This window comes from Balaenoptera musculus, chromosome 19 (assembly GCF_009873245.2).
Source record: "Balaenoptera musculus isolate JJ_BM4_2016_0621 chromosome 19, mBalMus1.pri.v3, whole genome shotgun sequence".
In the NCBI taxonomy this organism is placed as follows: Eukaryota; Metazoa; Chordata; class Mammalia; order Artiodactyla; family Balaenopteridae; genus Balaenoptera; species Balaenoptera musculus.
Genome location: NC_045803.1, coordinates 41,561,938 through 41,577,166, shown reverse-complemented (window position 1 = coordinate 41,577,166; position 15,229 = coordinate 41,561,938). Strand labels below are relative to the sequence as shown.

Here is a 15,229-nt window from a genome sequence, read left to right as displayed (position 1 = left end):
AGTCTAAAGCAGGGGGCCGCCCCGCCTAGTGTACTGTGCCAGGGCTGCCTCTGTGCCTGCTGGGCCCCTGGGGCAGCGTAAGACCAATCCCTGGCCTGGGCCAAGACCCTCCCTCCCTGCCTCCCTGGGGCCCTTGCTGCAGAGGCTTGGGGACTGGAGACGCCGTGTGCTGCCTGCCCCTGGGAGCCCTGGTGGGGCTGAAATATCACTTTCAGGGCTGGCAGGATCTGGGAAAGGTTTCAGGAAGTGGATGGGAGACAGGGTTGCCCAGCTGCCACCTCTCAAGGTCTGGCTGGAGCTGGCTGCCAAGCCCACACTTGGTCCCTCAGAGAGCAGAGAGTGTTGGACAGGCTAGGGGTCCTCATGCCCTCCTGCTACTCAGGGGCGAGAGTGGTAATCAGAGGTGCTAGCTGGGGCCTGGGCTCTGCTGGTGAGGAGTCCTGGCCCAGAAGACCTGGGTAGGGGGTTGGCAGGCAGTGGAGGGACAGGCGGCAGCTATGGGGCCTCCTTGAGTCTGGCATGGCCCTGGGAGGAACAGTCATGCCAGGTGGGTGTTGGACTACAACCTGCCCAGGCGCCTTCAAAGAGCTCAGCTGGATCCTGCTGGAGCAGGGCAATGGTCTTTGACACAGACAGTCTCAAGGTGGACAGGGGTGCCCTGTGGAGGAGGGAGGGCAGGGCTCTCACTTGCCAGGCTGGGGTGTGCCCTCCCAAACCAGCCTCTCTGGCTGGGCCTGAGGAAGCAGCCCTGTTTCCTGGACTTCAAGGGCTTCTCTCGCGGACACCCTGTGGACTTGCCTGGAGCACTTGCTTGGGCCAGAGATCACAAGCAGGTCGCCCTAACTGGAGAATAGCACCGGTAGAGCAGAGAGTCAAGCAAGGGCTAAGGCCGAGGCAGTGCTAGGGCTGAGGGTGTGGGGCCTCACAGGCTGGGGGGAGGAGGCCAGGCTCTGGGGCCACAGGGGCTGCTGGGTAAAGGTGAGAGCGACACGTTGGAGTTGGAAGACAACACTCTGGTGATGGTATGGAGAGTGGACTTGGGAGCTGGGAGCCAAGATGTGGGGCAGGAGACCAGCAAAAGGGCACCGTGGTGGTGAGGAGGCCTGAGCGGCCCCAGGAAGTGAAGTTGGGGGGATAGTCACCAGAACATTGGGATAGGCAACACTGGGAAGCAGAGGAGGCCTGGGAGGGTCCTGGGTGGGGTTGAGGGGCCCTGAGGAGCTGGCCCAAGGCCCTCAGGGGAGGCTGCAGGCAACGGGAAACTGAGCTGATTGGCTTCCTCTGAGGAGGGCTTTAGGTCGTACTGCAGAGAGAACTTCCTGACAGCAGCAGCATCTTCTTGGACATGAGAATTCAGCCTCTGAGGAAGTCTTTTGCTGTGAGAGATCCCAGACTGGCCAGACATTCCTGATGCTGGGCCATGGATGGGAGGATCTGGGGTAGACAGCTGGGCTTATGGGTAGACCAGAGCAGTCCCCACATCTGTGCTAACCGGAACACTGCTCACGCCTCAGCCCAGGCACGTCTGGGGCTCTCGGGCTGTCACCGAGGCTTTCAGGCTTCCCAGCTCAGGGCACAGAGCAGAATTAGCCCCTGCCTTCCCAGAGCCCCTGGCGTCCTCGTCTGCCCTCGGGGGCTGGGCCAGGGCTGGGTGGCCGAGTCTCCCACAAAGCTCTCAACAAGTTCCAGGCCTCTTCTGCTATGCTCTGATCCCACCCCCAGTCACACCTCCTCCACATCCCTCGGAGAGAGCAGGAAGCTGGAGGGGAGGGGGCTGGTTTCTAATGGGCCTGTCCCAGCCCTGAGGACTGTGGAAAGGGCTTGGGGCTGCCAGCCACTGGGCCTGGCCGCCAGGTTTCTTGAACAGGGTCAGAGCTGGTTCAGAAGCCCTGTGTGGTCTGAGCCAAAGAATCGGCTAGCCTGCCTGCCTCCAAGTTGCCTTCTTGGCTGGTGGGCTGTCCCCTCACCCTGGGTCACAGGGAGAAGTGGGTCTTGGCCAGGGGAAGTGGTCTGGAATGGCCCTCTGATGTCGTCACTGGGGGCTTTTAAAAATGAGTTTCCTGGTAAGGAAAACTCCTCAGGCCTCGGGCAGGATTCTCGGTAGAATCTCCCAGGTTTGCTCTGATTCGACAAACACTAGCAGAAACCACCCGGTCGTCTGTGTTCCAGCAGCCAAGTCCCCAGATGCAGCGTCAGCAGAACGCAGTAGCCAAGACACAAGGATGTTTGCTTTAAGGCCCATGCTAAGACCCAGGGGTGGGGGGGCATGCAAAGGAGAGTCCACCCATCAGCTTTGCCCCTCTTATTTTATCTTATTTTTTTAAATTTTATTTTATTTGCCCCTCTTATTCGCACGTACTAGCTTCTGAAGGAATGGCTGGCACCACAAGTGATGCCAGAGGGGTTATCCGTGAATCATGACAGTCTAGGGCCCCTGTCAGGTGGGCGGTGAGTGTCCAGGTTGCCTCCGAGGCTGTGGAGGGGCCTGCCGTGGCCCCTCTTACCTCTCTGCCACCTGCCAGCTCTTCTGGAACTAAAGTCTGCCTGGGCAGCTGGGTCCATATCTGAAAGGCCCATCCTGGGCCAAGGGCCATGGGAGAATGGTCAAAAATGTAAGGGGTGGGGGAGGAGAGGAGACCAGAGTTGGGGATGGAGAGAATCCACCAGGTCTGATCTATATCCCCAGCCTCTCTATGCTTGACTGTGGGACTCTGGACACGTTTCATGTTTCCTCTGATTTCCCTTTTTTGAGTCTGTGAAATGGGCATGGCTGGCGGGTCCAGCACATAGGTTGCTCCTGGCATGGCGCTAAGTATTCAGCAGGGCCCATCTGTTTCCAGTTAGAGTTGGTCTTGGTTCCCGCCTTGTGTTGGGATGCTGCCTCTCACCTCATCAGTGCCAGGTGTTGAATGGAGTTGGTGGGGGCTGGAGAGGAGAGAGGGTGCTTGGTGGTGGGGCACTTGGGGAGCGAGCCTGCCCAGGGAGGGCAGCCCCGTGGAGCAGGTGAGGCTGGGGCACAGAGGTTTCACGCGACTGGAGAGCTCGGGCAGCTCTAGTGTAGGTGTGGCACGGCACTTGGGGAAGCCTTCCGGCAGCAAGTGCAAGGATGCCAGGTGAGGGGGTGTCGGGAGGCCTGGCCCCTGGATGCTTTGGAGGATAGGAATCAGGAGGCCGGGCTGGGGTCCAGGGCCCAAACTCACTGTCCCAGAGAATAGTGGGACCACTGGCATGAGGGTTCCTGCCAAGAGGACTGGGTTTTGCCCTGCTTTTTGCCTTGTGCATCTGGTATGGCTTCCAAGCCCTGGCTGTGGCCTGTCACCGCCTGAGAAGGGCTCTTTGCTGGCTGCAGTGGCTGGATGGATAAACGGACAGGCTTGAGCTGGCAGCTGCTGCGCCAGACCGTCTGACCCAGAACACCACATCCCGGCCTGGGCTTCCAGCTGCTGTCCACGCTGTGGCTTCCCCTAGTGGGGATTGGAGCACCTACTTTGCCCGGGCCAGAACTCCCTGCCCACTAGTTTTTTCAAGTATCACAATGTTTACTGATAGATAAAAGATGTAAAAGCAGGGCATATGACATGACTTGATAAATTAAGTAGAGTTAATTTCAGTATGAAAATAAGAGGGACCAATTCATATTCTCACCATTTGTTTCATACCCACAAAAACCACTTCGAGGGCATTAATGATCTCTCAAAACTTATCAGTTTTGTGCAAGTAAACCATGTTTCTTTTTTTTTTTTTTAATAAACTTATTTATTTATTTTTAATTTTTGGCTGCATTGGGTCTCTGTTGCTGCGTGCGGGCTTTCTCTAGTTGTGGTGAGCAGGAGCTACAGTTCGTTGCAGTGTGTGGGCTTCTCATTGCGGCGGCTTCTCTTGTTGTGGAGCACGGGCTCTAGGCGCGTGGGCTTCAGTAGTTGTGGCTCACGGGCTTAGTTGCTCCCCAGCATGTGGGATCTTCCTGGACCAGGGCTCGAACCCGTGTCCCCTGTATTGGCAGGCGGATTCTTAACCACTGCACCACCAGGGAAGCCCCCCATGTTTCTTTAAAAAAAAAACACAAAATACTTGTGCACTTATCTAGAGTAAGGGATATTAAAAGCTAGTTTGTAAAACCCATCACTAGAGGTGGAAATACAGGGTTATGCTAATACAGTGAAATTCCTCAATTAGAGTTAAGAATTTTTCTGTAACAACCAAATGGTTAATCAAATACTGCAACAACTCAAGCATTACTGAGCAAAGCACCTTCTTACCCCATGCCTTATTCCAGGTGTAGGTGGGCCTTGGCCACACTGGTGAGGAGGGGGAAGAATGGACCCAGGGCAGGGCTCACAGCAGACGGCCGGGGGTGAGGATGGAGGAGTGTGCACACCTCCTGGGCAAAATGGCAGTGGGGTCCACGGGGCAGAGCAGGGGGCTGGTGGCTTCTCCCTGCTCCACCTTGCCCTCAGTTCTGTCCCCCTTTTGGGTGGCCACCGGAAAAAAGGTGTGAATGGTAGAGCGATAGCAAAGGCAGTGGATGATGAAGGCCTCCTGCAGGCCTCATGAGGTTCAAGTCCACTCTGAGTGCCCAGGAGCCACAGAGGACAGGAGTGCTGACTGCCACCCGGGTGCAGGTAGAAAGTGGCCACTCCGACGGTACGCACCCCTCCCTCCCTTCCTCCCTCCCTCCACGCCTCCCTCCCATATACTCTTCCGTCTCTTCTTTGGCACACCTGACTCTGGGCTGGGAGCATTCTCCTCCTGATGGGGTACAGGAGGAGGGGCACCACAGGGATCCCCTAAGTCTGTAGAGCGATGATGTGCCCCACTCGCCCTTCCTCTCTAAGCAGCCCGGTATAGCATGGCCCTCCAGGTCCACAGACACACGGGGAGGCCTTAAGCCGGGGCAAGGGGGGCGGTGCTTGTGGAAATGTTCACAGGTGTCACCCTTCCTGTCATCCTCTGGGCAACCTTCCAGGGCACAGAAAGCATGTATTCCTCAGTCAGCAGAAGCCAGCCTCCGCTGTTGGGCCTTAATCCCCACTTGCATGCATATGCACACATGGGTCCTTCCTCAGCCACTGTCCTTGGTACTGCCATCACTACCGCAGTGTCTCCCATTTCAAAGCCCAGGAGCAAACCCTCCTGCTGTCTTCACTGACCCTCTTCCCAGTCTTCCATTTATTCCACAGTTACTTACTGAACATGAAAATGCACCAGAACATACTGTGTTCTAGGCTCTAGCATACTGCAGTGACCCAGAGTCCCTGCTATCGTGGTTTATGTGCCCCGTGCCAGGTGGGATGTGATGTGTTACAAAGAAAAATGGCACAAATGAAGGGACAGAGTGATGGGGCTATAGGAGAAGCCTCTGAAGACGGGCATTTGAGGAGAGCTCATCACTTTCCAAGCAAGGGGACAGGGAAAGGCCCTGAGGTGAGGATGTGCAGATGCGTGATGGGGTCTGCCTGGTGTTTTAAGATCGCTCTGGCTGCTGGGTGGAGAAGAGACTGGGGGATAGGATGCACAGGCAACAGCTGCGAGGCAGGTTGTTGCCACAATTCCCCTGGGACTCACCTGTTCTGCCTCCCCAGGGCCCTTCCGCTCTGTCCTCTCCTCCCTTTTCCCTCACCCCTGCTCTGAAGAGCTCAGGAGAGCCCGTGGGCCTGGCTTGCCTGCCTCCAGCCACTCCTCAGGCAAGGCCAGTCTTTCTCCTCAGCCTCATCTCCCCCTCACACCACTCATTTGCCCTTTAGGCTACTCCTCACTCATGCCATCCTGCTAGCTGCTTCCTTTGCATTTTCCTGTCCCTGCGTTTTGCCTGGCCCAGCCTGGAGTGTCCTCTCAGCCCTATCTTGGTGCCCTCTCCACTTTACCCTTGGCCTGGGGCATGTCCTTCATTTCATATGCATTGTTTCTGCCTGGGGGTACGTTGGCTTGCTCCTTTAACCATGAGGCTCTGGAGGGTAGGGCCCATGTCTTATTCTGCTTTAAGTTAGGGCCATCCTGGAGCCCACCATGCAGGAGAGCCTCAAAGGCTGTAGGTTGTGAATGGCACCTTGGGTTGGGGTTTCCCAGGTTTTCTTGTCGTTTGGGGGAACAGTGGTTCTACTTGTACTTGGACTCTGGGGCCCAGTGTCCTGGCTTTGGCCTGACTGCCCTGGAGTAGGCTCTGAGCCAACAGGGAGGTGGAGGCAGGGACAGGAGGTCAGGGTAGCAGCAGGGCACAACTGCAGGAGAGGGTCTGGGACCCAGAGTCGGGGTGAGGACAGGGACTTGGGGTCCTGGGGAGGCTCAGCACGGCCAGCTCTCACCCCCCACCCATGGGTTTCAGACCTGAAGCTGCACCTGCAGAGCACTGACTACGGCAACTTCCTGGCCAATGAGGCATCACCGCTGACAGTGTCCGTCATCGATGACCGGCTCAAGGAGAAGATGGTGGTGGAGTTCCGCCACATGAGGAACCATGCCTATGAGCCGCTCGCCAGCTTCCTGGACTTCATTACGTGAGTGTTCTCTATAGTGCCTTTTCCCCCCACTGGATGGGGCAGCTCCTCTGTCAGCAGGGTCCTCCTGGGTTGGGTGGCTGGGCTGCTCATTCAACAATGCTGGGCCCAGGCCACCACCTATAAAATGGGGTCACCAGCCACTTCACTGCTGTCTGGGAATCTGGTGGGCAGGCCCGAGTGTCCCACGCTGTAGTGCTGGATGAAGCTGCTTTCCCTGCGTCCCTGGTGTCAACAGGGATCAGGGATGACAGGAGCCCTTTCCCTCGTTCACCCTATAACACTCACCCTGAACACTCACCAGGCCCCCACTGCCCATGATGGGGTCGGGGGATGGGTAGAGCTTTGAAGAGTCAGGTTTTGGGATGGACCATTCAGGCCCTGTGACCCTGTGTGGGCTGAGGCTGTCCTCTGTCGTCTCTGACCATGGCCCTGGGTCTCAGGGAGAAGCGGGGCAAGGCGGAGAGGGTGCTGAACACCTGGCCGCCTTTCCCAGTTCTGGCCCAGGCCCCCATGCTAACAACCCTTGGCTGCCCAGCGTTCTTCATGTCTAATCCTTGGGTGCAACCCTGCCTTCACTAAGCTCCTGGAGAAGAGGAAAGGACCCTGAGACCTACAGGCTGGGGAGGGCACTTGGACGAGACAGCCTCTGCTCGCCAGGTGTGCCTGTGGAAACAGGGAGATAGAGAGGCCCCTTCTGCCAGGATGGCCCAGGAGCCATGAGCCAGGGCCTGGTGGACAAAGAGTTGGCCCTGGCCCAGGGGGCTGCCCAGCGCAGGTGGTGGACAGAGACATCGGTGGCTGGCTTACATGAGCGTGCTGTGCAGTGCTGGAGTGTGAGTGTGTGTTGTGGGGAAGCCTTTCCAGGCGCTCTTCTGTGTACTGTCTAGCTTTAACCCTTCCCTGCTGGTGGGACCCCCAGATCCGTGGGACCTGGCGTACCTCCTACACTTACACTTGCAGGGACAGGGCTGGATGCCTGCTGCTTGGCCTGCTTCCCACCCCCAGCCAGGAGCAGCCATTTACTCGAGACCCACTTGCTCAAGTAGGGGCTGCAACCAGAAGGGCTCTATCCTTGGGTTGAGGCCACAGGCTGGGACACTTGAAGGGCTCAGGCTGGGAAGCAGGCTGTCTCCTGGCCACAAGCCTCCTTCCGGGGAACCTCCCTGCTGTCCTGGCTGGATCCATATCATACTGCCCTGGCCCCCGTCAGGGTACAGCCGACATGGTCCTTCTGGGCAGGAGGCCAGAGATGGCATGTGTCTCGTGCTGCCACATTGGGGGTCATACTGCAGTGCCCATCTGTCAGTCAACCCCTAGCCTGGGCCTGGGTGTCCTTTACCCCAAGGCCAGAACTGAAGGACATACCAGGAAGCAGTGCGTTTATTGCCAGAGCCGAGCCTTCACCTTGTTTGCACAGGGCTCCTTCAGCTTCCTGGTGAATGTTCTGGCCTTGCTAGCTAGGCTGGCCAGAGGAGACCGACCCCATGCCAGTGGTCAGAGGGCAGATGTCATCCATCCTGCTGCCTGCTTGGCCACCTGCCTGTGCTGCCAGCCCCTGGCCTGTCTTGGTGCCCTCAGAGGCTTGGTCTTAGCCTGCCAGGCCATGAAACTGGAGAGGGCTCTGAGCGTGACTGAGGCTGCATGGCCGCCAGCTGTTTGCTGGAGGTTGGCTGCAAGCACCAAGCATGCTTAAAGCAGCCAAGCACTATCCTGTGGCAGGCTGTCACTTCCCCGCCCCTTCCATTCATGGGTGATTGTGGCTCACAGTCTTCCCATCCCCTCAGTCCTGCTCTGTCTCAGGAAGAGCTCGGCAGCCACGTGTCAGCCTGTCTGAGCCTGTGGCTGCTCGTTCATGACCTCGTCATCTCCAGTGACCTGCTCCTCTGCTCTCCACTTCAGCCACCCCCACGATGGCTGCCCAAGAACATGTCACCACCTGGAACTGCTCCGGCCCTGAAATCGCTGAGTCAGGCACCCCGTCTCTACCCACAGCCTTCAGGCCTTCCAGCCCACTCTCAGCCCCTTGTGGGACATGGGTTCCGGACTCAGCAGGGCTCTGGACCTTGCTTCCTCCCCCGCCACCCCTTCTGTCTTCATTTTCCTCCCTCCCCAGCTGAGGTTCCCTGGTCCATCATTCAAGCACTCTTCTGCCAGCATCCGCAGCGCTCTTGGCCGCCCATCTCATGGTCCCACCCGGCTGGCAGCTCCCCAGCCCTGGAGGAAGCCCAGCAGCCTCCAGCCTCGAGGCGCCCTCCCCCACCTCCGCTGCCGGGAGCAGAGCTGGGGAAGCCAGTGTTGGGTGGATTTTCCCTGCTGCCAGACATGCACACTTACCAGTTCAGCTGGCCTGGCCTGTCCCTGCCCAGCTGGCCACTCGCTCTCCCTACTCAGCACCCTGCAGCTCCCCACCGAGGGTGGGAAGACCACCTCCCCATCTTAAACACCGTTCATCGCCTGCCCCCAGCCTTCTCTCTGGGTAGATGGCCCACCTCTTCCTCCACAGAGACAGTAGAAGCCAGTCCACCTCCCAGCACTGTGTCTGTGCCCCCCAACCCTGTTCCAATGGCAGAGGTACCCTCCTCTTCTCTTGGGTCCTTCTGCCGATGTCCTGAGTCCCCTCACCCCACTCCCTGAACCCTGAGGGCCACTCATCTGCACTTCTGTCTGTGCAGCCCCTTCCCTTCCAGATTCTTCCCAACAGCATCTAAACACGTTCAAATCTCTCACACCATTAAAAACCCATCTTGTGCGGCCTGCACTTTTACATTCCCTCTGTGTTCTCTCACCTCCTGCATCCTGAGCCTCCAGTCCGCTTCCAGCCATCCCATCACTCCACCAAAGGCCCCGGCTGAGGTCACTGCTGACCTTCATGTGGCCAGGGTCTCCAGACCTAATAGGAGCCACATCCATCTTACCTCCTTCCAGCAGTCTCCTTCCTCTCATGGTGTCTCTTTGATTTAACTCCTACCTCCCCGGCTGCTCCTCCTCTTCCTCCTCCACACCACCTCCATAACCGCCTCCACCCTGGCTCATCCCAGGAGTAAGGAGTGTTGCAGAAAGGGGTGAAGGCTTCCACAGGGGCCTGTCCAGGGGACCTCCCCAGGCCAGGGACTCACCACTGGCTTCCCTGAGGAGGGGGCTGTTTGGCTGAAGGGAAGGGCATTTGAAAGAAGAATTGGGGGAAGGCAGGGGGAACCATACATGTGGAGGTGGAGCACGGAGCCCCTGGCTCTGTGACCCTCTGGGAAGGAGGCAGATACCCTAGAGATGTCCAGAGGGATGTTACCGGAAAGGAGAGCGCCATCCCCAGGTGATGGACGCGTCAGCTAGATACCCCATCCTGGGTGTGGGGGCTTGAGGGAACAATGCCAGTGCTGCCCACAGACAGAGCTGGCCCAGCTGGGGCGGAGGTTGGGACCACCACAGAGGTCATCTTAGCTCCAGACTTCAGAATCTCTTAGTCGCCTTCGGAGCTGCCCCAGGATGGCTGGAACTGGTTTCTGCAGGAGGCAGTGAGTTCCTTGTCATTGCAGGTGTGCAAGCAGAAGCTGGGCAAGGTCTCCTCTGCCCTCCTGTGTGAGAGACAGTGTCCAGTGCTTTTGTAGATCCCAGCCAGCCTTGAGCCAACACACATGACCAGTATTCAGCTCTGGGCCAGGCGCAGTGCCAAGAGGGAGGGAGACTTATGGATGCAATAGGATGGGTACCAGTGGTGGTGCAGATAGCTTCTGGAGAGGCCTGTGGGCAGCTGCCACAAATGGAACCAGGGGCTTCAGCATTGAGAGGACTCGAGGGTCAGATGGGGTTCGAGAGGCCACTCAGAGTGGGTGGCCAGAGTGGAGGCAGCTGCCTCATGTGTGGTAGACAGGCCCTGAGTGAGAGAGGTCCCTCTGAAGTAGACTGTCATCAGTCATGTGGTTTTGAGATGATTCAGCTCAATTTCATGGTGATAACATGTAATACATCACTGTACCAAGGGCTCCTTCCAGACTCAGCCATTCACTTGCTGTCTGACATGGGGTAGGGCCTCTGTTGGGTTTTCTGAGCTTCAGAGGAGACTTTGATCTGGGCCATCCCATATGGCGTCCTATGAGAGACTAGGCCCCAGAAGGGAAGCTGGGAGAGAATGGCTTGTGGAGAAGTGAGTTGGTCTCTGGGGATTCCCAGGTGGGCCCCAAAGGCCTTGTCCTTAGATGAGTGAGCCTCCCTGGAGGGGCCGTCCCCAGTGTGTAGCACCTGCCTGAAGCCCAGGTACCCATTGGCAGAGCCCGGGCACGGTGACCTGCACCATCTGGGGGAGGTGAGGTCTCATATTCTACTGTGCCAGGGGCCTCAGTGCCACCAGCCTGGAGTGGGCAGCTGGAAAGAAGCTTTGTCCTGGGACAATGGCCTCAAGTACCCAGTGGGCCTGTCAGCACACCCGCCACTCTCCCCAGGCCACATTTTCCAAACCTTGGGCTCTGCTGGGTCACAGCGGGTATCAGGTGTCCTTAGGCCTCCCTATTCTGGCCCCCCAGCCTTCACTGTCCACAACCACCGTTTCTGAGTTGATAGCAGGGTCTCTGTAGGCTGGGGCGCTAGGCCTGCTGTGGTTTCTGGGTCCTGGGCTCGACCCGGCTCCGGCCCTGAGGGAGAGCCAGCACTGACACTGTTCTTCTGAGCCTGAGGGAGAGTATGCAGGCGCCCTTTGATGCTCAGGAGTCTCAGGTCTCAGGTTGGGTCAGGGAGGACCCAACTGGACCTCAGGAGAGGGGCAGGATTTTAATAAGGAGAAGGTCAGGGCGTCACTGGCTCTGCTGGGGGCTGTACTTCAGTCATACTAATTGCAGAGGGGAAACTGAGGCTTGACAGGTAATGTGCTGAAGCCACAGCTTGATATCTCTGTTCACTTTCCACCTGGGCAGTGCTCTGTAGGACCCAGATGTGACTGAGCACAGGTACGGTTACTAGCAGCTTCTGCTGGGAGCTGTAGATGGGCCGACTGGCCGGGTAGTCATCATGGCCTATCCAGCGCCAAGCCTGGCCCCCGGGGCCAAATGATGAGACCATGGGAGCAAGCCATCATGCTCCAGCAGGTGGCGCCAAAGGGAACAGCAGAGGGACAGGACTTGGCTAGGGGCTGAGAAGACTTCTTGGAGGAAGTGGCTTTCTAAACCCCATCCCAAGACTTCTTTCGGCCCAAGCTGACTCTTTTTTTTTTTTTTTTTTTTTAATTAATTAATTAATTTATTTATTTTTGGCTGTGTTGGGTCTTCGTTTCTGTGCGAGGGCTTTCTCCAGTTGCGGCGAGTGGGGGCCACTCTTCATCGCAGCGCGCGGGCCTCTCACTGTCGCAGCCTCTCCCGTTGCGGAGCACAGGCTCCAGACGCACAGGCTCAGTAGTTGTGGCTCACGGGCTTAGTTGCTCCGCGGCATGTGGGATCTTCCCAGACCAGGGCTCGAACCCGTGTCCCCTGCATTGGCAGGCAGACTCCCAACCACTGCGCCACCAGGGAAGCCCCCAAGCTGACTCTTGAAGGCACAGGGTGAGGGAGGGCCTCAGGGCAGAGCAATACAGACTGCCCTACTCCCACCCCAAGAGGGCCTCTTTGGCCTGGCGGGCAGACGCCTGTCCACTCCCCAACTGTCTTCCTCTGGAGGGAGATGCTGACCAGCTGGAAACTCACACTCTCCTATTAAGGCCAAATGAAGGGAGGACTGGTGGAGTGGCTTTCTGGGGGCAGGGAGGCAGCAGCTCAAGCCAGACGAGGAGGAGGATTTCCCTGCCTGCTGAAGGCCTTCACCTTGGGGGAAAAGCAGACAGCTGGGCCGGCATCATCTCTGCCATGCCCTGCCTCCTTTCATCCCAGGAAAGGAGATTCTGGCTCTCATTGGGCAGGGGAGAGAAACAGGGGCTACTGCCATAGTAACCTTGCAGTTGACCCGGGGGAGGGAGCCGCTGGGCCTGGCATAGGGTCATCCAAAGCTGGCCTAGCCTGGATTAGAAGAGGGCCTTGGAAGGGGCTGGGGAGCTTTACTTGGCTTAGCATTTCCCTTGGTGCCCAGCCAGGACTTCTAGCAGGAGAGTCTGGGGGCAGCCAGGGGGTGCTATCACCAGCCCTCACATCTGCTGTCAGGGCTGAAAAGTGAATCATAGCCATCCTGTTCCACGTCACTGGAGGGACAGCAGCAAAGCCAGACAGTGGAGTCTTCCCACAGGGCTCACCTCCGAGCCGGGTCAGGACCCTGACGATTGCCAAGGCACCTTCCTTGGGCCCTGACACCAGCCCCGTCCCCAACATAAATGAATACCCTGTGGTGCAAGGAGCGGAGAGGTTTAGAGAAAGGAAGCTGACTTGTGGAGATTCCTCTGAGAAGGCAAGGCTAGATGGGGAGTGTAGAGTCAAGGCATGGGAACCTGGACGTGGGTGGAGGTGCATGGACACTGACCAAGAGACACGGTGCTCCTCTGCTTTATGATGTGACAGGGCCTGGGGCCTGCAGCCTCTGTGTCTCATATCCTCTGACAGTGGGGCTGGTGATGCTGGTGGTTGTGGGATCAGTTGGATAGAACAGCTCGAAGAGGTACAGCATTCTCCCCATCCCTGCCCAAAGTCTGGTGAGAGCGTGAACGAGCATCTTCGGGTTCGGGGGTAGGGACTTTGTGGCTGTCTCAGGGAACACGATGGCTAGAGTGGGGCTGGATGGGACACAGGTGGAGTGTTGCGGGAGATGATGTATGGTGGGTCCTGTGGTGCGTGAGATTCTGGAGGCATCAGGGGCAAGAGGGATGTGCTGTCCAGGTTAGGGACAATGCAGGCTGGGGCTAGAGACCAAGGCACAAAGCTCTGGCGGGATCTCTCTGAGGTCCCTCGACTCTGCCAGCTCTGTCAGGTGGGGGCAAAAGGCTGGCCGTTCGGGCCCCTCGGCTCGCGGCTGTGAACGGGCCCTGCCTGAAGCCCTCAGTTTGAGAAGGCAGGCCTGTCTCTTCTCAGCACACATCCTGTGGCTGACCCAGTCAGATTGGGGGCAGAGAGAGGGCAGCTGCCTGGCCCCAGGCCCGAGAGAGCAGAGGTCATAGCAGGGCACTGGGCTGGGTGGGAGTTGGGGGAGTGTGTAGCAAGCAGCGGGGTGGGGGTCAGGCGGGGACAGGAGCTGTGGTTTCTTCCTTCTGCCGCCTTCCTGGCAGGCCCTGTGGGAGTTCCCCCAGTAGCCAGCCCTCTGAGCTGAGGCCTAGGCCACCACCTCCTTACTTTTCTTCCCTTGGAATTGGGGGCCACTTCCTACCTTGGACAGCCTCAAGATACTGTCACAGGACAGCTGTTGGCCCACCCAACAGCCAGGGTGTGCTCAGTGCCCAATTCAGGGCAGCAGCCTCCAGCCCAGCTCCCACCCTTCAGTGGGAGCCCCACTCTGGCCTTGGAGCTGAACCCCCAGGCCTCATCCAGCTGCCTCATGCCCTGAGATCATCACTGGTGACAAGCTGGAGGAATGTTGTGGCTCCTGCAGCCTGACTGGGGCCCTCTCGCCCTCTTCACCCCATTGCTCACACAGGTGACTACACAGAACTCTTGGCCACAGCCCCTTTGTGGCATTGTCTCAAAGGGTGGAGGCAGAGCTTGCCCGTTGCCAAGTCTGAGCTGGGTAGCCCCACCCCTCCCCAGCTCTCCAGCCCCCCCTGCTGCCCGTGCACTGTGCAGAGCGGGCCTTCTGTGCTGGAGGGGACTGACCTGAGCCCAGGCTCCTTCCAGGTCTCTGGGTCTCCTCCAGGCCATCCTGGTGGCTCCTCAGGCCCTAAAGGAGGAGGCAGTGCCCTGTCTTTGGAGCGGGCTGCACAGGGCAGCTGTCTGCCTGCTTGTCTCAGCCTGACTGACCAGGGGCCTTACTCCAGGGACCCTCCCTCTGAGTCTTCTCTGGTTTTCCCTAGAGAAGCTTCTCCCCACTCCACTCCTCAGCCTCTCCTCCTCTTGCCATCTCCCCCTCTGTCCCCACCAGCAGCCAGAGTGCCTGTGGTACTCCTTGCTTATATCCTGCTCATGGGTCCCTCGTGCTCAAAACGAAGTCAGAACCCTCAGCCGGGCCCACAGGACCCACCTCTAGGCTCCAGCCTGCTGGCAGCACTGCACCGGTTCCCTTCCTTCTGCCAACCCTGACCGTGCTCAGTTCCTTGAGGCGTCCGCCACTCAGCGATTGCTTCCAGGCCTTTGCACACACTGTTCCCTCTTCCCAGAACATGCTTTCATCTCCCAGTTCTTTCATCCCCCAGGCTGGCCCGTGCGCCTCACCTCCGTGCACGTGCTTCCCGTGTCCTGCCAGAACACTGTTCACACCTGGGGGGTGGTTACTACCTGCTTCCTGATCACTCGTGGGGCATGAATTCTCCCCCCCCCCCAGGGAGGGGCCATGTCTGTCCTGTGCTTCTGGTGCCGGAGGAGGGGGCACCCTTGGACAGGGAGAGGAGCCTGAGGTGGTGCTTGCCGTTGAGGGGCTGGTGGCCTGCGCCGGGTGAGGGCAGGGGTGTGGTGCTGTGCCAGGACTTCAAGGGCTGCCGCCCTGCTGTGTGCCTCCCGCAGTTACAGCTACATGATTGACAACGTAATCCTGCTCATCACGGGCACACTGCACCAGCGCTCTATCGCCGAGCTTGTGCCCAAGTGCCACCCACTAGGCAGCTTTGAGCAGATGGAGGCCGTGAACATTGCGCAGACGCCCGCCGAGCTCTACAATGCCATTCTGGTGGACACGCCCTTGGG

At 58.5% G+C, this 15,229-nt stretch overlaps 1 protein-coding gene across 3 annotated transcripts in view; it reads left to right on the top strand.

Moving 5' to 3' along the window:
• The window catches only part of ATP6V0D1 (ATPase H+ transporting V0 subunit d1), a 38,808-nt gene that overhangs the window by 17,478 nt on the left and 6,101 nt on the right, over positions 1 to 15,229 (top strand). For all 3 annotated transcript variants that reach the window (XM_036834238.1, XM_036834240.1, XM_036834239.1), the window contains exons 2-3: positions 6,323 to 6,494; positions 15,050 to 15,228. In XM_036834238.1, coding sequence (XP_036690133.1) covers positions 6,323 to 6,494; positions 15,050 to 15,228 — 351 coding nt within the window. The remainder of the gene's footprint in view (positions 1 to 6,322; positions 6,495 to 15,049; position 15,229) is intronic.